This window comes from Lutra lutra, chromosome 3 (genome assembly GCF_902655055.1).
Source record: "Lutra lutra chromosome 3, mLutLut1.2, whole genome shotgun sequence".
Taxonomy (NCBI): Eukaryota; Metazoa; Chordata; class Mammalia; order Carnivora; family Mustelidae; genus Lutra; species Lutra lutra.
In genome coordinates this window covers 129739739-129765372 of record NC_062280.1, presented here as the reverse complement: position 1 = coordinate 129765372, position 25634 = coordinate 129739739, and the positions used below count along the sequence as shown (strand labels likewise).

Below are 25634 nucleotides of genomic sequence, written 5' to 3'. Positions count from 1 at the left end.
TGTGTTTTATAAGATTAACGGAGCTCTATTCAAACAATAGAATGCTTTACAAAAGCAATTAAGAGGAATTAACTACAGGATTTAATCAAGTCTTAGATGACATCAATTTTAAGGTACACCATTATTTTGTCATTAAGAAACAAATGCTGCTAATTTTAAGACATTACTGATTTAAGCAGCATACCAATTTCAGGGACTATATTGTGAAAAAATGGAAAGATCAACAGGTATCGACATGGCTATATCTCAAAGACACAGTACTGGGTGAAAAATAGCAGGTTTCAAAATTATAGATACAATGGGCTTTTTTCCATATTTAAAAACATAAAATAATCCCATGTAGTTTTTTTTAAATACACGTGTAAAATGAGGATGAAAACACTTAGGGAACGACCCACATTATCATCAGCATAGTTATCTGTTAGTAAAAAAGGACAAAAGAGGTTATAAGCCTTAGCCACATCTTTTAGTATATGTGCTGCCGAAGCGAGCACTTAGCCACACCTTTTAATATCTTATTTCTTATTAAAAACAAAGGAAGGATGCAGCTTTTGCATAGCACATATAGTAAAAATGAGTGTATCTTCCCCATTAAGGGGGCAAATGTAAATTCAAACACTCCATAGCATCTGGCACATAATTATGGAATGTTTATTCTTAAAACGCAATAAAGAAACATTGCAACATTGATTGGTAAACATTCCTGAGAGATTTTGCTGCTCACTCACAGGGAGAGGAGAAAACATGTGGATATATTGGAGGTGTGGGGAGGGTTAGAAGTGAAAAATATAGTAAAGAGTTAAAATCTTTTAAACTTGGAGAATGAGATCATGATGGTCTACTGTATTATTTCCTGGATGTCTGGAATATTTTTAACTTGGAATTTTTAAAAATAAAATTTAAAAAGGCACCATGTACAATTTAAATGTAAGATCTATCAAGATTTCAGGAAGTAAATGACTTCTATGTTATATAAATCGTTTCATAGAAAAATACAATTTGCTTTTCAACTAATTCTAGAAGGCTGGCAAAACCCCTTATCCAATACTCAAATAAGGATAACATAACAAAGGCAATTATAAACCAACCTTGCTGCTCAACATGAATATAAGAATATTAAGTAACATGTTAGCATACTTGGCAGCAAGACCAAGCCAAGCTGGGTTAATCCTACCAAAGCAAGGATGATTGTATACATAATTCATTACATTAGTAATTATATTTTTTAAAAAACCATAAACTGTTATGCAAACACAGAATATACACTCCAAATTTTATTTTTTAACAGCCCTAATTAAACAGAAATATAAACTTTCTTAAACTGGAAAAATAGCAAGAAGCTTTCTATTTAATAGCACCCTAGAGGTGCCAATAAACACAATAAGACCAGAAAAACATGATATATAAGTATCAGAACGATTTGAAATAATACTGACAAAACTATTTGGAGAGCATTTATCTATCTAAGAAATCCAAGAGAATTAAATGAAAAACTATTAAAACCAATACAAATTCAGGAAAGTAGCTGAAAAACTACATAGTGGGCATAACCAATTAGGAAATAAAAGAATGATAATAATATTTGAATGACACTAAACTGCACAAAATATTTTTCTGAAAGATGCAAAGCCTAGTCTTCTGAAGAAAATAATAAAGTTGTATTGAACGGAAGCCTGTTTAAAAAAAGCTATCTCAGTGAGCAGACTCAGTATTATCATAAAGATGTTGGTATTTTAAGGAAGAGAAACCAAGAATAGCCAGGAATAATAAGACATGTTAAAATTAAAACTTAGGAAAAATTTTCAAACCAAATATAAAAACATGTTACATAGGTATAGTATTTACATTACATGTTGTGACAGGAATGTACAGAGATCCAGGTAGATAAAGAGATTAAGTTCATTACACCTGTGGCATCTCAAACCAGGACAGAAGAGAAACTATACAATAAACTGTGTTAAGAAAAGTAACTATACGCTTATGAGAAAATTAAGTTACACCACAATCATACACAATATACAAAAATAGTCCCCGGGTGGATTCAATGATGTAAAAACAAAAACAAAAACAAAAAACAAACCCTAAGTATTAGAAGAAAACAGGAAAGTATTTTTAAAATCTTATAGTTAGCACAAAACCCATAATGAAAAATACAGATTTGAGCTTACAAAGGGGAAAAGCTTCTGTATTATAGGACATAAAATACCATTTTAAAACACTTAAGGATAAGTGACTCACTAGAAGGTATCTTCTACATATTTAATAAGCAAGAGAATATTGTGAGAACAAGTAAAGAAAGATGGTAAGCCCACTTTGAGCACACACAGCAGCCCCCCATATCCACAGCAGGGTACATTCTAAGACCCACAGAGGACGCCTGATGTGGATAGACCGAACCCTAGATATACATTATGTTTTTCCCATATACATACATACATACCTATGGTATAGTTTAATTTATAAATTAGGCATTGTAACAGATTAACAATAACTACTGATAAACAACAGTGTATTGAAATAAAAATTATGTGAATGTGGTCTCTCTCAAAATATCTTATTTTGATATTTCCAGTGGACTCACTCTTCTTGTTAGGATGATGTGAGATGATAAAATGTTTATGTGATGAGATGAAGTGAGGTGAATGATGTAGGCACCATGACAGCGCAAGGCTACTGCTAAGTGTCTGACAATACTTCAGGAGGATCACCTGCTTCCGGACCACAGGTGACTGTGGGCAGCTGAAATAGCAGAAAGTGAAACCCCAGACTACTCTATGCTAGCTCAAAACAGCAGTACCTTTTTATAAGGAAATGTAAAACAGTGTGGCTAGAGTCCATAACCCATCCCTACCTCCTCCCTTTTTACCCAAAGATAGCAATGATTTAAAAAACAAACAAAAAAAAAACCCATACTAAATAGAAAAATTGGCAAAGAGTATGAACAAGTAATTCATGGAACAGAAATAACCCAAATGAAAACCTATGCAACAATACGGTTTCATTTGTAATTGGAGAAATGAAAATGAAAACAAATTAATTCTGTAACCATTGGACTGACAAAAAATTAAAAAGCATTAATTGGTACACTTTGCAGAAAGCAACTGGGCAAAATTTGTAATTTAAAGGAACATCACAATTCTCTGCATAGGAATCTATTTCTTATAGGATACCTGGCACCTTAGCACAGAGATACACAGAGATGATAATTTACTGCATTGTTTCTAACAGTGAAAAATGTAAATAACCTAAATGCCCAACAGAATAGTGAAGTAAATCATGGCAGTTGTTAAAGGGTGAGATAAACCCCTATGTTCTGATAGCCTTATAAGAATATTAAGTAGAGGAGAAAGTTGTAGAAAGGTGTAATATGACCCCTTACATAAAAATAAAAGATAATATGTATATAGGCATGAGAAAGTACAACAGACTGAAATCCTGATCTAGTGAACATATTTTGCTCTGAATGTCTGTGTTGTTTTGACTTCCTTTTATAGGAAAGTATTTAGGAAATCCCTGTGTTAATTTTTAAATAGAAACAAAAATGTTTACCTGTTAATGTGAATGTTGTCTATCTGAATAATGGTAGAACTCAGTTCTAACAATTTCCCATTATGAACGGTTTGAATCTTGAAGACAGGTAATTGCTTCTACAGAGGAAACTAGTAAGCTAATCTTCTTATATTACAGTTAACTAACTGGACCCTCTGTTTAAAGCCCCTTAACGGTATTACACACTCTTTTTTAAAGCCGTCATGTTAAATGTCTTAAGTTTGTATTTTTATTCTCTTGCTCTGAAAGTTATCAGTAGCTCCCTTAGCTGGCTTTAGAATTCGAAGCCCTACCCAATGTTCCCTCAAACTACATGTACAAAGTATCACCCCACTACTCAACCACAACTCAAAGTTCTCCATCTCAGCCAAACGGGTCTCTTGGTTCCCAAACGGACAGATCTGGTACGCACTAACTCCCAAACATTGACACATCATCTATAAGGTGTTAACTATATTACCTTCTGATAATTTTTCACCCAAGATTTTTATACAAAACTATAAGCACCCAAGGGCCATAATGCAGATTATATTGTGAACCCAGTTAAACATATTAGCTCGAGAATGTAAACTATGGGGGCATCTGGGTGGCTCAGTTGGTTAAGCCTCTTGATTTTGGCTCAGGTCATGATCTCAGGGTCGTGAGATTGAGCCCTATGTTGGGCTCTGCGCCGGGCATGAAGCCTGCTTAAGATTCTCTCTCTGCCCCTCCCATCACCCTGGCTCATGCTCTCTTAAAATAAAAAAGAATATAAATTATGTACAATAAATGAGATTTATATTTTTATCCATCACTTTCTAAGATCTCAGCCTGAAGCATTTTATATGCTTTCAATAATGCCATTTATATGCTTTCAATAATGCTAGTTCTATTTTCAGATATAGAAAGATGACCAGATATGGGAAGGAAAGGTTATGTATTCCATACTGTGGACATGTTGAGTTGCAGGAACAGCTGACCCCAAGTGACACAGGTTTCAACTGTGCAGGTCTACTTTATACATAGATTTTTTTCCCTATACATTCAGTACTATAAATGTATTTTCTCTTCTTTATAATTTTCTTAACATTTTTTTCTTACTCTATTGTAAGAATACACTATATAATACATATAACATACAAAATATGTGTTAATCAGCTATTACCAGTGAGGCTTTCACTTAACAATAGGCTATTAGTAGTTAAATGTGGGGGGACTAAAAAGTTATACACAAGTTTTCACTTTCTGGGGTGGGGCAGGGGGGTGTCAGTGTCCCTAACCTTGCTTTGTTCATGGATCAATGGTATTTTTAAAATTTTTTAATTTCTATTTTAAAAGATTTTATTTACTTGAGAGAGAGCATTAGCAGTGGAGAGGGAGGAAGAGGCTCCCCAAGGAGCAGGGAGCCTGATGTGGGGTTCAATCCCAGGACCCTGGGATCATGACCTGAGCCACCCAGGTGCCTCTCAACTGTATTTTTTCAAATTAACAACAGCAGCAACAAAAAGTCCAGTTCTTGCCACTCTCCCACTCCAAGTCCTACAATAGATTACCATCAAATTCTAAGCACAACTCCTGACAGACATACAAATATGATCTGGGTCTTTAAAATCTCCTGACTTTCCCTCCTACCCATTTATCCTGTGGTCACTTTCACATCAAAAACACATGCCTCCTTGAAATTACTGATACAGTCAAGTTCATTCTTCCCTAAGGACTTTTGCACTTACTCTTCCTTCGACATGTAATACTTTTTCCCCAGGTTTTCATAGTGCTTGATCCCTCACATAATGTTAGTCCATGCTCAGATGTCACCTTTTCTAAGAATCTTCTTTGACTATCCTATATAAAATAGTCTTCCTGCTGAGAGGTTGGGCTGGAAAGGCAGAATGAAATCTCCTATAGTCTTGGTGTGCCAAAGGAAAAGGCTGGTCATACATAATACAAGTTTTACCCTTAAGACTTTTGAAACAAGTGGACTAAGTCTAACTAAAGCTATATCCCAAGACCAACTCCATGGATTGAGGTAAGCGATCTCTAAGATAAATCTTCTCTTGGGGAAAAAAAAAAAAATCACATCAACATCAATCCTTCAGTTCTTTTATTCAAACTGTCCTGCATAAAAGAAAAAAAAAATACAAGCCCTAGATACAGGAAGAAAGAAATATGATTATGAAAAATGTGACTAATAAGAAAGAAAAATCAGGTAATAGATTAAGATCCACAGATGATTCAGATGTTGGAGTTGGTTATATAATTCAAATCTCTGCCAGCACTGTTAAGAAGAGGGAAAAGGAAGGAAAAGAGTAAAGGGACTTTCAACAGAGAAATGAAATCTATCAAATATAATCAACTGGACATTCTAAAACTAAAAAATTCAATATTTGAAATTAACTAATTGGATGGGCTAAATGGAAGCCTGCAACAAGGCAGAACACAAGATTGGCAAATCTGAAGATGCATCAGTTGAAAATATCCAAACTGAAGCACATAGAGAGAACAAGAGCAGAAAGAAAGGGAAGAAAATGAAGAGTACACGGGGTATAAACAGTACAACATATTTATAATTTGAGTGTCAGAAAGAAAGAAGTGGTAATAGAGTAGAAGTAATATGTGAAGGGATAATGACCAAGAATTTTTAAAACCTGATAGAATATATCAACATGTAGATTCCAGAGCTCAGTAAACCCCAAGCAAGATAAATAAAATGAAAACCGTAAGTAGGCCCACCACAGCAAACTGCTAAAAACAAAGAGGAAATCCTAAAAGCCAGGAAAAAGATACCGGACCTACAAGGAGCAATGATTTTCAGCTGCTTTGCAACAGAAAATATGAAAACTAGAAGAAAATGGAATACAAAGTTTCAAATTGCCAAATAAAAGTGCCAATCTAGAATTCTGTATCCAAAGAAAATACTCTTCAAAAATGAAGGTGTGATAAAGACCTTTCAAACAAATGCTGCGTTAACTGCCACAAGCCCTGCACTATAAGCAATACTAAAAGAAATTCCTCAGGCTGACAGAAAAGGAATTAAGGTGACAGCACAAAACTATAAAAAAAAATAGCAAAGAGAAAATGTATATGTAAATAAGAAAGAACACTATTTAAAGTAATGATATTGTGGGATTTATAACCACAAAACAAACATGAAAACTATAGCACAAAGAATAGGGAGGCAACAAACAGAGTTGAACCATTTTAAAGTTCTTGAACTGTTCAGAAGGTAGTAAAAGCATTAATATAACACAGACTATAATAAGCCAAGCACAGATACTGTAATCTGTAGGGTACCACAGAAAAATAATACAACCAAGCATAACTAAAAAGCAAAGAGGAGAGAGAGTAATAAGTACAGATGATCCTTGAACAACAGGAGTTTGAGCTAGGTTCTTTTTTCATAGAGCACAGTGGTATAAATAATTTTCTTTATGATTTTCTTAATAACAATTTCTTTTCTCTAGCTTACTTTAAGAATACAGTATCTAATACGTACAACATACAAGATATGTGTTAATCAACTATGTTATTAGTGAGGTTCTTCGTCAACAGTAGGCTATCAGTATTTAAGTTTTTGGGGACTCAAAAGTTCTATGTGGATTTTCAACTGTGTGGGGATTGGCACCCTTAATCACCACATTGCTCAAGGTCAATAGTATCTGAGTCAAAAGAAGGTCGGAAAAGGAGCAGATAAAGGAATAAAGAAAAGATGGCAAAAAAGACAGCAAGATTTAAAACCTACTGCATGAGTAATTATACCAAAACAGTCTAAACACTCAAGAACAAAGATTCTAAGACTAGATAAAAGAAAAAGATGAAAGTATAAAATGTTAACATAACACATACTTTAAACATAAAGATATATATAAATAGGTCAAAAATAAAAGGACGGAAAAAGGTTTGTCATGCAAACAAAACAAAACTGGTATGGCTATATTAATAACAGACCAAGTAGGCATGAAGTATTTGCACAGATATCAAGTGACATTTTATAATTATAAAAGTATAACTTCATCATAAAGGCATAATAACCCTGTAGTTTATGTACTGAGTAACACAGCTCCAAAGTATACAAAATAGCTTCTCCTCCCAATCATTTCTACTATCTATCTTGCCTTTCCTTTTTACATTCACCACACTTTTCACAATCTGACATTATATTACATATTTAATTATTGTTTCCTTATTCCCCCACCCCCTTGTGGAGAATGTAAGCTCTGCAAGGGCAGGGACTTACTCCATCTAGATCACACCTGATCCTCTGTAACTAGCCTAACACATAGTAAGTACTCCATAAATATTTGCTGAACAAATAAGTAAAAGTGCCAGTAGGAACTTACATTCTCAGTGCTTACTTTTAAAGTTTCTATGATACATGTATTTTCTTCAGTTATGCAATTCTTTAACTTAACTAGCACTTAGGAATCTTTGTTACCCAAAATTTTATATGAGAAGCTTAAACAAAAAGCTTGGAAAAATGTTACTGGGAAATACATTTCCTTTCCATGCAACAAAGGCTTCAAAATAAAAAACCATCAAAATGTGCCTTTCTTCATTTAGTAAACATATTTAAATATATATATAGAATCACATAAATAAAATAATACAATTACATATTAGGTTTCATGTTTATTCAACTTCACAGAAAATCCAAAAATGTGTCTGAAATTGGTTATCTATCTAAATACCAATTGTTCATTATGGTGACATAATACTATGTGGTAGGGGAGATAGACCTAAGTTAAACAAATTCTTAAATTCCTGACATTCTTCCAAGTGGGCAAAAGGAAATCTGAAAAATCAAACTTACAAGTTGTAAGAAGATACAGAAAGTAATTTAACCTTTAATACCTGGAACAAGTTTTACAGCCACATTTGTAATTTACATATACAGTGGAGATCACTGAAAAAAAGCTTCCTGTTGCACTGCAGCAAGAATCTTATTATAATGTAGATTAAGTGAACTTGCTACAGAGGGCAGCAAGATAACCTCACTGAAGAATCATAAGATTTTCATAATGGAATTTGTTATAGTGAGTTAAAATATTTTCTTAATTTTATACAGTACACATTTTTCAAAATGAACATTATCACTTAAGAGTTTGCTAACCACTGTTAGCAATTATTATTGTATACATACTTAATTTTACTTTAGTTATAGTATGTGGCTCTCCAAATATTAGCACATGAAGTGTTAAGTTTAAACATAATAATAAAATAATACCCTAAGATGAAGACTCAGGACATCAAAACTTTGATCATTATTGCACCTATTTTTCTACAGAAAAATGGAAAATTTACATCATAATCCTCCCAAAAAGTGAACAGACAAGTTGTAAAATCACAGACTTATTGGCATTAAGCAAAATCTACAATGAACATTTTTTGTGAACTAATGTACAGAATTAATGTGCAATGAAATTTGGTTAACTGTGATCATGCAAATAAAAAATCCTCCACAATCATTTTTTCATTATGTTTTATAAAATGGTCTTAAAGATATACTTCCATAAACATTTCCGGTGCAATTTAGTCAATGACAAAAATACAAAGCTATCCCTTATTCTTTATTTTATAGATTTAAAAACATGCCTTTGTACTGCTGAGATACAAATAGCGTGTTTGGGAGAACTGAGCTCATGAAACGGTTAAAAACCAATGCATCTTGGTCCAACATTAGCTGCCTTGTATACAGCAGCCTCCCACAATCAATGGTGTCAGCACTGTTGGAAATGAAAAACAGTTAAATATTGAGAGATTAAGACACAATTCAAAACATTTTTTAAAAAAATAAAAGGCCGTTTCATAAACATGAAGAAATCTTTAAAAGGAAAATAATCACATCAATTGTGATATACATTGGAAAATAGTAAAGTGTCATTTTCCAAAATAGTAGCTTCTTTATTATATCCCCCCATCTATTATAACCAATCTTGGAAATATACCTTAAACATAATGCTGTATTATATGAGAATGCTCCATTATTCAATGTGATAAATTTAGTAAGTTAGGATATTATTTTTTTTTCTGATGTTAACTGTGGAAAAACACAAAAGAACAGCACCTGAAATACTACAATGAATTTAGGCAAGCATTAAATAGTAACTTTTATATTTTGGTTCAAAATACAGTTTACAAAACTGTATAAAGGATACTGACTGAAGTAATTTGTTTCTATATTTTGCAGATTATGATGGAGGGAAAAAAAAAAAAGAACTGCCCTAAATCCAAATAAATTTCCACTTCTCCCAATCTAGATGAAGTGGAATTTCATTCAAAATTATAAGATTGTGATACCTACAGTAGCTCAGATAGTTGGATACATCACTCCCACCCTGTCCCTCCCCTCTCCCAAAAACAAGTTTTTGGCTCCAAAATAAAGTACAATAATAAACTCTTGATGAAAAACTATGTTATGGGGCAATCTATCATATACTATGGCTAAATATGAATTTACAGAAAAGAGCACATCCCATTTTCAGCACTTTTTCATAAACATGCAACTCACTATATAAAATACAAAACACTTGCTTTCAAGAACAGCTTTATAAAGACACACTGCATCAATAAAATTTTTTCTTTCTGATTAACTTTACACTGTTATGGAGAACTGGAACTTTTCTATGTGTATATATCAGATTTTATATTATAGTGTAATAATTTGCATTTTCTGAACATAATGTTCAAGAGGAAATATCTATACACAATAACATTCTAGACTATTAAAAACTAATTCAAATTACAGAATTTTATTGATACAGTAGATTAATAAAAACTGAAAAGGGATGATGATAAAATGGGATAAAGAATTCAGTACATTATTTTATAACACACTCTTTAAAATTAAAATATTTTAAATCTCTCTTTTCTTAAAATTTTCATTGCCACGAAAGGCCAGAAAATTCTGAGACCAATACTGAGGTGTAAAATAATCAAACTTCAGGACTATTTCACAATTTGTGTGGTGTCCTCCCATTGGAGGCATCATTCAGGTGTAATGGCAGACAATTTAGCACCTCTGAAGATTAAGGGTGCCTAGGAGTAAACACTAGGTAAGATACACAAGGGAAAGAGACCATTTTACTCTCCAACAAACAATGACATCAAGAAAATGACACCATTTGTTGAAAAAATTTTTTCACAGTAAAATTGCAGAGAATACAAATACAAACACTGACAGATTACTGCTTAAGATCTATCCTAACAAACTCTTTCCAAATCAATAGATCCAATAAACAGTTGGGTACTGTCAGTTTAAAGCCGCCGATAAAAGCTATACAAGCACTTTAGAAGTCAGAAACATTAAGAAAGAGAAGGGAAAGAAGGAAAGAAGGAATGGAGAGAGGGAGGGTGGGAGGGAGGGAGAGAGGAAGGGAGGAAGGAAAAAAATATATTTACAAGTTTTTTCTTTAGTTTATGTCTACATAGCCATCGCACATCACACTTCCACAAGACTCCATAGTCAATGTTATCACCAAGCGTATGGCTAAAGCGCTGTGACCACAAACACATGAGGTCATCAAAGAAAGTTCCAACTGTCCACTTTCTAGCAGTCCCACTTTGTGTGCATCAAAGGCTTTACTTAGCCTCAAGCTTGACAAAAGAATGCTTCTTCTCAAAGCTTTCACACAGAAAGTTATTAATTACATTTGTTCATCGCCTTTCTCTTTTAGAACTTCGCCGCCGTACCTTAAAAGGAAAATTACGAGATGCTTAATTAAAATATTAGACATAGCAGTAATTAATTATTTTTTAATCAATCATTATTCTTAGCTGTTCCTGATTTTCTTTTTCTTCACTGGAAACCCTTCTCCTATTTTAAGTTCCTACCTTATCATCACATATTTAGACTTTATATAATATTTGAATTCCCACAAATAGTTTTTCCCACGACAGAGAAGAAAAAACTATTTTACTTTTCTATTTAATAATTTCAAAGAGAAATGAGCAGAAATCAATGTAAACAGTAAGAAAAACAATTGCAAATATTTTCTCACTTATGTTTCTGTGGTAAAAGAAAACATTTGGTCCTTATGAACTTAGGCTTACAGTTGTTTTTCTGGGAAAATCATTATTGAATGTGGATTGTAACAATCATCAAATACATAGAAATAATCTGAATTTCAGATATATTACAATTTACTGGCAAATACTAATGAAAGCATAAAACTTTAGTTCAAAAATGACTGGTAATAAGAGGAATATAAACAGAACAGGATTTTAATTAAAATTAATTTATGGTGTAGTTTAAAAAAAATTTTTTTTGGATGAAGACATTAATCACTGAGAATTTATCAGCCTTATTTTTACACTCAAAACAATAAAAAAATACCTTAAGAAACAAGCCCAACAAGTTTGAGACCAGAGTTCAGATATTTTTCTGTGGTCTTAACCCCTTCATATAAATGAACCCTGATGCAGAGAGAAGTGCTGATGTTAAATAGCACAGAGGGGCGGGGGTCAGCTCTGGGACTACATCTCAGAACACAGGTTTCTCAAATAAAGATGGCTGGCTGTGCTGATCCAAAGACTCAGCATTAGTGTATCATCAAGAGAATAGTCCTGACTTAAATGTGTTAACAGTATTTCTTCCAAAGAGAAATACTCAAATGTGTTAACTGACAAAGCCATTCTTAAAAAAAGAAAAAAAATCTCAGGAAGAATCATATTTCCACTTTTGTAAAAGAAATGTTTGTTACCAATTTTATAAATTTCAAAGATGTGATTTTATCCTATATGGTTAACTTCCAGTTTCCACTGTGAAACTCCCAAGAAAAAAGAAACATAAACCACAGTCTATTTAACATATAAGAGTGCTCTAAAATCAAGGTACAACTTAAATGCCTGAAGTAACATCAGACAGCTACTTGTTCTTCTCTATGTTCAGCTTTCAACCTGATATTTACACTTTGACAAGGCTAAATCTATTATTCGCACTTAGAGTCTCAGTATTCCTTAAAGGATACTCTGTAATTATCCAAGCTGGTAGATGAAACAACTATACAAACTACGAAGAAAAGCAAATAAATACTTAGACTTATAAGAGCAAGTGCTATATATATCTTATTAAAAATTTACCAACTCTATTCTATATTCTATACTATCATACACGGTACTCTAATAAACACATACATTTACTGTAGAAACTTCTTCTTCCTCTGTTTCTTCCTGTGGAATATCATCATTGACAGGAGAGCTACCCTGAAACACATCTACTTCTTCACTTGAATCATTTTCTTTAGTAGATGCTTGTTTGGAGCGTCCTACACGGCTAGAGTAAAACAGATGTAAAATAAAATGAACATTCTGATCTTTGAGTAGTAGAAATGCTTTATTTCATAAATTCTCAATTATTCATTTCAGAAATTCTCAATTATTATCATTTTTATCCTTCATTACCTTACAAAACAAGAAATATTTTCTAAATCCTAAACCAACGTTTAATCCCAGAATCTCACCTACAAACATTGACCAAGTAACAAAACGTGTGACTGAGACCAATACCATAAAGGATTTTAAAACATAAACCAAAGTCTACTCTTCCTGTTATCTTTTCTCCACTCAGTAAAAGGCATCTGTATCTACTGAGCTGCTCAAAACAGAAAATTTGGAGTCCTTCTTACTAGTGTACCACTCTTCATTTGGCCCCATAATTCTTATAAAGAAATCTCAAATCCTATTCACTTCTCTCCACCTCTATTGCTATTACACATTTCCAAACCATTCTCATCTCTTTACCTCTTCTCTAAAAATGTAAAAGCAGCTGATGTCATTCCTCCCCCTCAATAACTACCTACTATATTGACAGAAATTCCAAAAACCTCCTTAACATAGTATATAAGGCCCTGCAGACAGTCTTTGGCTACCTGTCCATTCCCATCTCTTTCTACTCCCCAATTCCTCACAACTACAATCTGGCAAATTCTTGCCTTCCTTCAACTCTCTGAATTGGCCAAGATTTTTCCTACTTTGGAACCTTCAAATCCAATGTTCCTTCCAATTGTGTTCTTCTTGCTCTCCATCAGCCTAACTCCTACTATTTTCAAGAAATCAACTGTCACTTTACAAAGAGAAAACTTCCCAATTCCAAAGCTCTTTCATTACATTCTCTTACAGTACCCTAAATTTTCATCAGGGCACATATCATAATTTAGAATTCTATATTTAAAAGTGATTATGTAATGAGTACATGCCTATTTAGATGGTAAATTCCATAAGAACAAGAATCATGTCTGTTCTGTGCCACTATATCCCCCAGCACCTAGTACTGTCTGAAGTACTAGTACTCTTTGAGGCAATCAAATATATGTAATAGATATCACCATTTAATCAAATGTATCCTTCTCAATATCTTTTTTCTATCTGCATGTATATTCTTTAATTAAAAACTTTTTTTTATTTGAGTACAGCTGACACACAACGTTACGTTAGTTTCTTTCAGGTACACAACACAGTGATTCAACTTGTTTAAACATTATGCTATGCTCATTACAAGTATAGCTACCATCTATCACCATGCAATGCTACTACAGTATTACTGACCATATTCCCAATGCCGTGTCCCTTTATTCCTGTGATTTATTCATTCCCAAACTCAAAGCCCCTATCTCCCACTCCCCTTCACCCATTTTGCCCAAGTGCCCTACACCTACTTCCTTCTGGCAATAATCATCACCTTATTATTCTCTGTATGGCAACTTTTAAAAAAAAAAATTAAGAATAGAGTTTATCACTTCTATTAGGTAATCTAAAGTATTTTTTAATCCACACTCAAACCAAGTATATTTTTTTATATGATTCAGTTTTTCAGAATTAACAAAAGAAAAAAACAGGGATTACATGGAAAATACAATCTTTCTCAATTCTACTGAGGTCAGAACAAGAAAAACAGGCAGATCATAACATATGTTATTCTACTAGTTCTTAAAAAAGAGGTTCCCTGTGAAGGGAAGATACACTGTTAAGACAGAATACAGAGTCTTTTTTTCGCAATGATTTTTAAAAGAAACACTTGGTTGGTTTAGGACATTCCTATGAGGAAATGCCATGATAATTATTTAAGTCCTTAATTTTTTGGTGTCCAAATATAAACAAATTACAGTTATGAGCCTCAAAGATAATTCTGTTATTTCCTCATCATAAAATTGTGGAAATTTAATATTCCTTAAGAATTTGTTTAAAAACAGTTATTTTCTGTAATTGAATCCAAACACATTTACAAAGCTACCACAAAAACATACTTACCTTTACTTTTTACCCAAGGAAAAAATTAAATGGAAGAGGACATGAAGTAGCTAGACACTCAGGCAACTTTTCCTCTTCCTGTGGAATACACAGGAATAGGAAACACTTCTAAGATAAGTTAAGTATTAAGCCAAGGTGTGCTGGCAAGTCTGAAAAGCCATGGCACTGATGTAATTATGTAATGAGATTATTCTAAGAAAACTGCAGAATTTCTGACATACGGAAGACATGCTATTCTAGTTCTATTTAAATAACTGAGAAAAGTGCAAAATATACAAATTACAGTACTGATACTCCTGCTACTTTAATAATCTTAGGTACAGAATTGTTACTGTAACTTCTTATAAATGTGTTCGTGTGCTTCCAAAACTATTTATATGTAGATATGGATGTGTTAATTTGATTAGAAAAGAAACAAAGTCAAAACACCAAAAACTTCAAATCTACATGTGATAATTTCTGTAGATATAATTTAAAGGAAAATAATGCCTGTTACTTTCCTACACAATTCAAAGAATAAAAGCAAAAATGTAAAAACTATTCTGCAAAATAGTTACAAAAACTATTTTACAAAAATGTAAAAACTATTTTCCTCCTGCTGAGGAGAGACATTAAGAAAAACTCTAGTGTGGAATGATAAGGCAACATGGTCAGTATGATGTGATTATTTAAAAATACCTTCTCATCTCCAGGTACTATAAAGTCTGTATTGGAAATAATCTACTTGCTATTTATTTATAAAGATTTGCCTAAGACCTGTAAAAATGTACAAATATTATCAGAGAGTTAATTGGGATATTAATCACCTAGGTAAGTTTATAAAAACTTCATCTTACCTAGTGTAATGAGAGTAAATATATGGGATTTTAAATATAGCCCTATGTATATTTGAAAATTTATGAACTTTTTTGCAAAATAATTTGAAACTGGTTTGAAACTTAATATTATTTACAACTTACACATTTTTTTTGGGTTGTGATGGTGATGGCGTTTTTGATGGTCTTCCTCGTCCTTTTTGTGGTGTGGATTGTGTGGATTCAACTGCACTACCTTCAGGAGATTCTGCTCTGCTTTGGAGAAGACCCAAATGTGCATAGCATCAAATTATGATTTATAACATAGTCACTAAATACATGCAGTTCAGAGTTGCATGTACTTACCTCTGTTGTGCTCTCCTTGATGTTCGGTGCTGTTTGCTCTTTGACTTCTGTTCTGTATTTCCACTTTGTCTTTCTTCTTCTTCCTCTTCTTCTGGTGCTGAAGGTCCAGATTTTTTTTTGGTTCCTTTTTTAGAAGTTTTCATTGTTGGCTCTTCTTTTGGTGTACCTCCACCAAGAGGTTTAGGTGGTCGACCTCTTTTACCTTTCTTTGGTGGACTATTCTGTTCATCCTCATTTTCTAATATATCTTCTTTGAGCCTCTTTTCCTCAGGCCACTGCTGTTCATCTGATTCTGAAGCCGTGTGGCCTCTCTTCCGTCCACGCTGACTACCTTTAGGTTTCTGTTCCTGTACCAACTTAGTGAGGTCATCCATACCTAATTTCTCTTCTGAATCTGTGACAGGTGTTTTTTTCCGGCTTCTAGGTTTGTCCAATTCAGACTAGGAATAAAAATCACAATTTCAAACATAAAATTGTTAAGTATGCCCAATTTGAAAAATAAAACAAAAAACATGCTATTTTGTCATAAAAATGTGCTTAAATAAAATGCAGAGTTCTTAAGCACACATCAGAACCATAACTACTTGTATTTTAACTAAAAAAATTATCTAGGTAAGAGGATATATTTTTATTTTTACTATGGTAGAGAGCCTCAAATGGAAACCTTTCAAGATCAGTATTTTATTAAATTATAAATTTTAACGAAGAGCTATTTATTTCATTAAAAAATTCTAAATTTCTTGAACAATGGATAACTAAAGTACAAAAGATCTGCTTTGATAGTCAGTTTAAATAATTCTAATTTCATTACACAGTGTATAAGACATAAACTATCAACCATGCTATATATCATGCTTAGACACCATAAAAGAACTACTTTTATTTTATAAACGGAGGTTGCAAGATAGAAAAGTTAAACATATTAATCACTTATTAAAAATTTTAGTAAGTTCTGAATCACTTCTGAAAGATACTGCTTCTTTCCATGTACAACTAATTAAAAATAAAACAATTTAAATCATTTAATTTGTAACTCAAAGTTAAAATAAAAGCCTAGTCTATAATCAGAGAATTTATACACTGACCAGAAGATGGAAACTGAGGAAATTCTCCAAAGAAATCAAGAATAATATGGCCCTTATACCTCACCATACATATATATGTATAATACCCATAAATTAATGTAAATTTTCTTTCCAAAAAGTTTGTGCCAACTTACATTCTTAAAAATCAGTGAAAAGAACACAAAAATCATCTGATTAGTTTAATAGTCATTTTGTTTCCTGTCTGAGAACTCCCTAATTATATCATTGGTATTATGTTCTTTGCTCATTTGTACACTGGAGTCTTAGTATTTTAATCCACATTCTATTTTGTTGTGTATATTTAAATTTTAGTTCCTATTTGTTATGGACTGAATTGTGCCCACACAAAATTCACATGTTGAACCTATAAACCCTAATATTATGGTATTTGAAGAAGAGGTCTTTGGGAGATACTTGAGATGAGATCATCACTGTGAGTAGGGCCCTCAGAGAGACACCTCTGTCTCTCTCCACCATGTGAGGACACGGTGAGGTGGCCATCTGCAAACCAGGAAGAGAGCTCTCACCAGGAAGCAAATTGGCCAGCACTTTGATCTTGAATTCCCAACCTTCAAAATGGTAAGAAAATTAATTTGTTTAAGCCACCCAGCCTATGGTATTTTGTTATGGCTGCCTGAGCAAAAAGACATTATTGTATCTTAATAGGATTTGAGATGAAGTTCTAAACTATTTTTCCTATCGACCCCCCAAAGAATATTCCAATCATTTAAAAAATCACTGACTTGTAATGCCTCCTTTATTTTTATTATGTTTTAAAAATTAATAATGTTTCTGAGCTATTGTAATAGCAGCATAATATTTTACTAATTATAAATAAATACATTTGTGTCTGGCTGTGCTTATCTTATTATTACTCTTCTTTTTTGTATTTATTTATTCTTCCACATGTGCTTAAAACCATACTGGAATTTTATAATTACATATAGATTCATTTAGAAAGAATGGTCATCTTTTCTTATTCATTTTTCCCATTAAAGAACATGGTATGCCTTCTTTCTCTTCAAGTCTTGTATGTTTCTCAATTTGGGTATCTCCACATAGTTTCCCCCTACTTTTTTTTAAGGAAGTTTAGTTCAATGAATCTATCTATTTTTGTTGTTGTAGTGGTTATTGTGGTGTAGCAAATCTCCTTCCCCACAAGTGTATATAAAGAATATATATATACATGTAATATATAACATACATAATATATTTAAAAAATTTTTGATATAAAGAAAAATTACCATGCTAAATTCTTAGTTTTTCAATTGCTTCTCTTATTTTTCTAAGAATACAAAATTAAAAATGAATGTTTCTTCTTTTTCATTGTCATATCTTTGACTCCTAGTTCATGTCTTCCTGAATTTGTCAAATATTCTAGAACAATATTAAATAATAGTGATGACAACAGTAGCTTGTTTTGCTGATTTTTAATAAAAATGCTTCAAGCATTTTGCCTGTATGAATAACTTAAGAGTAACTGAATCAATGACTACTGATTTAAACAGATAAAACTTTCAGCATGTTAAGGAAATACCCTGCTTGTATTAGTTTATTAAGAGTTCATATGTATCAAGAATGGATTTTTAATTGTATTTATGTCTTCTTGATATGACCTGAGATTATCTTGTTAGTATTCTTATATGGTATCCTTATTTGCTATATTATATTAAAAGATTTCTTAGCATTAAATTATCCTTACACTTCAGGAAAAATAGACCTTTAAATGACTGGTTTAATTTGTTAATGTTTATTTAGAGTTTTGTATATAAATTAAGAATTGATTATTGTTTTTCAGAGATGCACAGAGGAGGGAAATACTGAATAAAAACTAAATTTAAAATTATCACCTCCAATTTTAAATGTTACAATTCATTTTGATGTCCAAAAATGTGATAAGGTGGTTGAACTCTGGAAAAGGTTGGTGGTAAACAGGGTATTCAATGTCTGCTTTCTTGAGAATACTATAAAACAATCTAGTTTGCTAAAGCACTACCTTCTCGGTTTCCTCTTCATTTTGCACTGTACTGTCTTAAGAACAGAGGGATTATAAAACTGAGGTTTGAAGCAGAAAACAGAGAAAATATATTCTTTGTAAAACTAAATATTTGAATATAAATGTATATGGAGAATAATTCCTTTGTGGTGAAATTTTTTTTTTTTAAGATTTTATTTATTTATTTGACAGAGAGAAATCACAAGTAGGCAGAGAGGCAGGCAGAGAGAGAGGAGGAAGCAGGCTCCCTGCTGAGCAGAAAGCCCGATGTGGGGCTCGAACCCAGGACCTGGGATCATGACCCGAGCCGAAGGCAGCGGCTTAACCCACTGAGCCACTCAGGCGCCCCTGTGGTGAAATTTTAATGTCAAGGTGGTAGCACATTTAAAGACAGTACTCTTCCACTATAATCTACTGGTCTTTAAACTGAACTTCTGTCTCATGATGCTAAATTCAGTTGATATTTCAGTTGATATTTATTATTAAGGTTCTTGTAATATTTCTGAAAATGGATGCAATGTTACACAAAAGGCAGCCAAAGGCCTCCATTATAATCATACAAATCAATCTCAAAAGCACAGAATTTTAAAACTTTTCCATGAAATACAGAAACTTTGTTCTTCAGTGCTCCAGAAGGTAGAGCTAGATATAGAATTTATAATATAACAAAATCCATCAGAACCATGTTTCCCAAATTTTGGGGGGACGTGGGAATAAGGGAACAGGACAGTATCTGGGTATGGGTGGCCTAGCTGATGATTCCAATAAATGAGAGAAATTATAAGCTCTCCACCTAAGGCATTTTCAAGCATGTGCTAACCAACTCTCATAAATGCTAATGAAGGAATTTGTGCATTAAGTGAGAAGTACGACTAGAAGACATAAATACCTTTTTCAATTCAAGGTTCTCTTCTATAAATCCAGATAACAGGTTTCCTTTCTGGCTAAGCGATCAATTTTTAATTCTGCTTGGGCAAAATTTTTAAACAGCCAATAAAAATCAGAATTTACAGTATGAATAGTAAGGATTTAGAAAGAATTTCATAATTATAATTTTTCAAGTGGAAAGAAAAACAATCTGGCAAAACAAATTACTGGAGAAACTTGAAAACAACTGAAAATAACTTAAACGTTTTGGGATATGTAATGTTGGGCCAGTGGTAGACATGGAGGGCATTAGTATTTCAGTGAAAGCAAAAGTATTTTATTAATAACCTTCCACCTCTCCTAACAGAGTAGATTCAAATGCATTAACTTTTACTTTATAATAATCATTAATCAAAAATATTGATCTTTATAATAATAAAACAGCAGCAACACCGATTAACTTAGGATAATTCATTTATTCTGATCTTACCAGCTAAGTAGCCACACTTTACAGGTAAAGTAACTGATTCAGAGAGCCTCACTGATTATTCAAGAAATGTTTAAAGCTAACCTAGAAGGTCAAAATGTGTCCAATTATTAAAGCTATCAGGTTGTATTGAATACATAACTGTATTTTATATCTGCACTAAATCTGTCTTTAAATGACATTTATAAATTGTTTCTGTCATATAAGTTATCATTATTATTAAAATTTAAAACCTAAAGGCAGCCTTTATGAAGACTGTAGCATTTCACTACTAGAAGCTTGTCTAGTAATGAAAGGCTCAAGAAATCATCGAAAATGGAAGAACCTTTAAGGACCCTCATTCTACATCCCTTCTGATGCTAAGTCTAAACTTACTGTGCTTTAAAAACACCAACAAAACAACAAAAAAAACCCCAAGCAGTTCTGAGTATGGGACTGGCATGTTTGATTTCAAAGATCTACAGATAAAGATCACTTATTAAAATGGCAAGAAATACAAGAGATTCAATATCCTTAAATTATATGATAGAGGGTAACTGTAAACTCAAATTTGTGATTAAAACCATTAAAAGAAAATCAAGTGTCAAATTTGAGAACAGTGTTAACTGGTTTCATTGTAAAAATTATTTACACGGTAAAATTGTTTTTATCAATATTATTATAATTATCATAAAAACAAACCAAATATCTCACCCTTACAAGATCAGAGTCGTCTCTCTTGTCACTTTTTTTTCCTGGCAAAGGTGAGGACATTGTGTAATCTTCATTTTCACTGTGATCCATTTCAGAGCTATCAAGCCTTTTAATACAGACATTTATAATTATTGCAATGAAATAACCTTAAAAAATTTTTCTGTTCCCTAGCATAGCTTTACAGCTTTATGAGGAAGTTTCATTCTTTTCAAAAAAGTATCCATTTTATTCTATCATATTTAGCAACAAACCAACAAGCAACAAATCACATTTAACATAATCGGGAAAATTAAAAAAAATCACAAATTTAGGTTTTTTCCTAAGTCTTTTTAAAACCTAAATTCCATTTTGGAGTGGGCATATAAATTAAAACTTTTCTTGTCAGCAAGTTGAATTGGCCTGTATTACTACAATCTGCACCGTCCCTTATATCTCTCCCATAGCCCCATTCCACTTTTTCTTCTCTGAACTTATAATACCCTCTAATACAGTAAAGTTATTGTGTTTATTCTCTACCATCTTCTCCTGCTAGAGTGTAAGCATGGATCATTTTGTCAACTGTACTTAGCAATTTATACTAAGCACTTGTACCAGTGCCAGCCATAAAGCAGGCATTCAATAAATACTAAGTGAATTAATAGCACATGCTCTCATTTATTGGTATAAAGGCTGTCTTCTGTCCTAGGTGATCACAACCTTAAACTGGCTTTAAAAACCATTTAAACATTGTTAAATCCTAAATCTCAATCTCTGGCCCAGAAGTCACCCTGAGCTCTATACTCACATAGCTAATTGTCCACTCACTTGAATTTCTTTCTTTTTTTTTTTTTAAGATTTTTTTTTTTTTTTAAATTTGACAGAGAGAGATCACAAGTAGACAGAGAAGCAGGCAGAGAGAGAGAGAGAGAGAGGGAAGCAGGCTCCCCGCTGAGCAGAGAGCCCGATGCGGGACTCGATCCCAGGACCCTGAGATCATGACCTGAGCCAAAGGCAGCAGCTTAACCTACTGAGCCACCCAGGCGCCCCTCACTTGAATTTCTAATAGGCATCTCAACTTTAACCAAAACAGTCATTTGGACACTCCTTTTTTCTCCATCTCCCCAGAACACACACACACACACACACACACACACACAGCCTGTTCCCCCTCAAATTTGGCTTCTACATCTCAGTAAATGGCACCACCACTAAATACAGAGGCAAAACACCTAGGGTACATCCTTAAATACTCCATTTCCATAATTATTCACATCTGACCCATCAGCAAAACTATTTGGCTCTACCATCAAAATAAATCCTAAATTTGACTATTTACCATCTTCCTCCCTCTATCCCTTCCCTGAATTACTATTAGCTGACTCCTAACTGGCTTCTCCACCTCAAGTCTAGTTCCTCTATTCTCCACAACCAAGGCAATCTAATAAAAGTACAAATCAGATCACTAGGCTCCACAGCAATATCTTAGCATAGAGGGAAGAGTCAAAGACAATTCTGAGGCTCTTAGTCTAAATGACTGTGTGAATTAGATCATCTTTGATTATAACCAGGAATTCAAAAAGAAAAACCAGTAATTTAGGAAATGAGTTGGGGAAATGTTTTGGTAATGTCAAGTATGGGGCCATCCACTAGAAAACGTCCAAATGATATAGATGAAGGGTCAGGTAGGTATCAGCCACTAATATGTATTAATACAGGAATCTAAAGCAAGAGCTATTTATGTAATTTTTGTTAAATTTCTACTATTTTATATATCACTTAACAATTTATTCATTACAAGGAAATTGATAAGACATTTTAGAATGTGTCCTTTCTTGGGGTGCCTGGGTGGCTCAGTGGGTTAAGCCTCTGCCTTCGGCTCAGGTCATGATCCCAGGGTGCTGGGATCGAGCCCCGCATCGGGATCTCTGCTTAGTGGGGAGCCTGCTTCCTCCTCTCTGCCTGCCTCTCTGCCTACTTGTGATCTCTCTGTCCAATTAAAAAAAAAAAAAAAAAAAAAAAAAAAAAACGTGTCCTTTCTTTATTGATTGGTTAAAAACAATACAAAAGATAGCACAGTCTTTCCTAAAAACTAAGCAAAATCAATAAACAGTGATAGTTAAGCCCTGTACAAGGTTCTGCGGCTAACAAACCGTGTACGAAGCATTATACTGAAACTAGTGAAAGTGTGAATTTTCCCTTTTCCTTCTTAAAAAGAAAAATTTGTAGAGCATGATTTGAAAGTACAATTTTAAAACAATTTTTTGAACAAAAAAGTTTATACATGTAACAGGAAAAAGAAATTCAAATCAAAGAATATATAAAATAATCTCCCTCCTACACTAGATTACCATAGGACATTGTGTAGTCTTCCAAAAACTTTCTATACAATAAAAGCCAGTGTGAATACAAATCCTTTCTAAAAACTTGAAAATACTATAACACTGTTCTATTCTTTGCCTTTTTTACTCAATAATGTATTGTGGAAATAATTCATATTAGCTCATACTTCATTTTTAATGATTATGTATTCCATTGCACAGATGTACCATAATATAAGTTTCATGACTGCTAGACATTTAGCTTATGTCTACGAACACAGGTTCTACCAGCAAGGTAAAATATGAAAGGGTAATAAGATGAAATGCCTATCTAAAATAAGAGAGCAAATAAGTAAGAACTTGTAAATGGCTACCAATGTTAAATGGGAATGTTCAGATATGCAATGATTTCCATGCTCTGACATTAAATGTTTTGGGTTACATCATTTTAGATCTCGGTGCCTTGTTGGAATCCTTAAATGTAAAGTATGATATTTCTTAGGTACTTACCTCCCTTTTATTCTTCCAGGAGAGCTTGGATTTGAGCTGCTGCTTGCATTGCTTACAGTTTCCATTCGAGATGACTTTGTCTGAGATTGCTTGCCTGCTGATGAAAGTGGCTTATTAACAGCTCCTAGAACATTGGTTGTTTTAGGCTGAAATGAAAAATGCATATCTCTTTCTATTTGATTAAAGCCAAAAGAAATTTACATGTAAAGAACCATAAAAAAATCTGTCAAAGTGTTTACATACAAATCACACACACAAATATGCCTATCCTTAAGCAATATAAAGATTATGAATTATCACTTGAATGAGTGAAAAACTATATAGATGGCATAATAGTTAATGCTATCTTAGTTGTCTAGAGGAAAAGGCTTACATAGAAACTGAGGACAAATAAAATATGCAGTCAACAAAAAAAGATAATCAGACTATTCCTTTGGAAGGACCTAAGAAGATGTTTTTAACTCTTAAGACTTTTATCATATTATTATAGGGTAAAATATTTAAGGATCAAGGTCTCCAGGGCTTTCTTATAAGCTACAAAATAAATTCATGTATCTCAGCTTGCATCTAAAATATAATTATTTCTAATTAGTAAATGGAAGAAATCTAATAATTATATTTACTATCATAAGATATATCGATTTTCAATGAAATATTTTATAAAATAACATAGTTATGCCAATAATACTAAAATAAACTGCCACATAAAAATTAGAATGATTCTCAGCACATACTTTTCCAGGAGTGAAAAATGATTTCATTTCTGGAGGCAGGTAATTTTTGGTGTTACTGAAATTCTACAAGCAAGGGAAAAAGTTGCAGTTAGTGAATACTGAAACACTATACAAGAGGTGTTTTGAAGCCAACAATGCATACAACAGCTTTTGTTTCACAGTGCATAATACATATTTAAATAATCAGTTCAAACACAAAATTTCAGTCACTAATTTTAAATGCTGTAATAAGGGGCACCTAGGTGACTCAGTTGGTTAAGCACCTGACTCTTCATTTCAGCTCAGATCATGATCTCAGGGTCACGAATTTGAGCCCCGTGTCAGACTCTGCTCTGGACATGGAGCCTGCTTAAGATTCTCTCTCTCCCTCTGTCCCTCCCCTCCCCTAAAAATAAATAAATAAATACTGTAATAAATTTAAACTAATCTCATACCAATTCCAATATTAACAAAAACACATTTAACATCTAACATGTTAGAGCTCTGTTAGCGCATCAGAAAACACATGCTTCTGTAACAATACTCTCCAGAGAAGAGGCCACATATACTCCTGTTGTTAATCACAACAAGGGGAATGCTTAAAAGCAGACAGTCCCTTTTAGCTACTGGGTGAGCATACATACAAGGCTGTTGTAAATCTCTATACATTGGTTAGACTTTAATTAGTATTGTATGAAAAGCCAAAATCAGTAGTGGTAGTTTCCAGACTCTCAGTCAACAGGCTTAGGTTCATTATGAATCTCTAAGAACAATTCTGGAAAACACTTATTATATCACATGCAATACCTGAGGTTTGTAAAAGTGGTTTAGGAACATTTTTGTAAACATTCCTTGGGTCTTGAAACTGTTCCAGTACTGTTCTCTGCTTGTTTCTTCATACCAGTTATGAATCTCAATCAAGGCTTATAACTTCAGACTGTGACCCTGTCAGCATTCTCCTTCCCATTTTGGATCAATGGCCAATAACAAGAGATCTACATGCTTTGATCACATTTTTGCCTGAATTCACACACCAGCATAAAACTCTGAACACAAA

General features: G+C 33.0%; 1 protein-coding gene across 6 annotated transcripts in view; it reads right to left on the bottom strand.

The window, feature by feature from the left end:
* Positions 1-9702: 9702 nt before the first annotated feature.
* PDS5B (PDS5 cohesin associated factor B) overlaps positions 9703-25634 on the bottom strand; it is a 195502-nt gene continuing 179570 nt past the window's right edge. For 2 of the 6 annotated variants that reach the window (XM_047723117.1, XM_047723118.1), the window contains exons 29-35: positions 24599-24661; positions 23865-24010; positions 21058-21163; positions 15930-16369; positions 15729-15839; positions 12658-12796; positions 9703-11214 (exon numbers count right to left, since the gene is read on the bottom strand). In XM_047723117.1, coding sequence (XP_047579073.1) covers positions 11179-11214; positions 12658-12796; positions 15729-15839; positions 15930-16369; positions 21058-21163; positions 23865-24010; positions 24599-24661 — 1041 coding nt within the window. In that variant the 3' untranslated portion in view covers positions 9703-11178. The remainder of the gene's footprint in view (positions 11215-12657; positions 12797-15728; positions 15840-15929; positions 16370-21057; positions 21164-23864; positions 24011-24598; positions 24662-25634) is intronic. The other 4 variants (XM_047723120.1, XM_047723121.1, XM_047723119.1 and 1 more) reach the window with 4 other exon arrangements.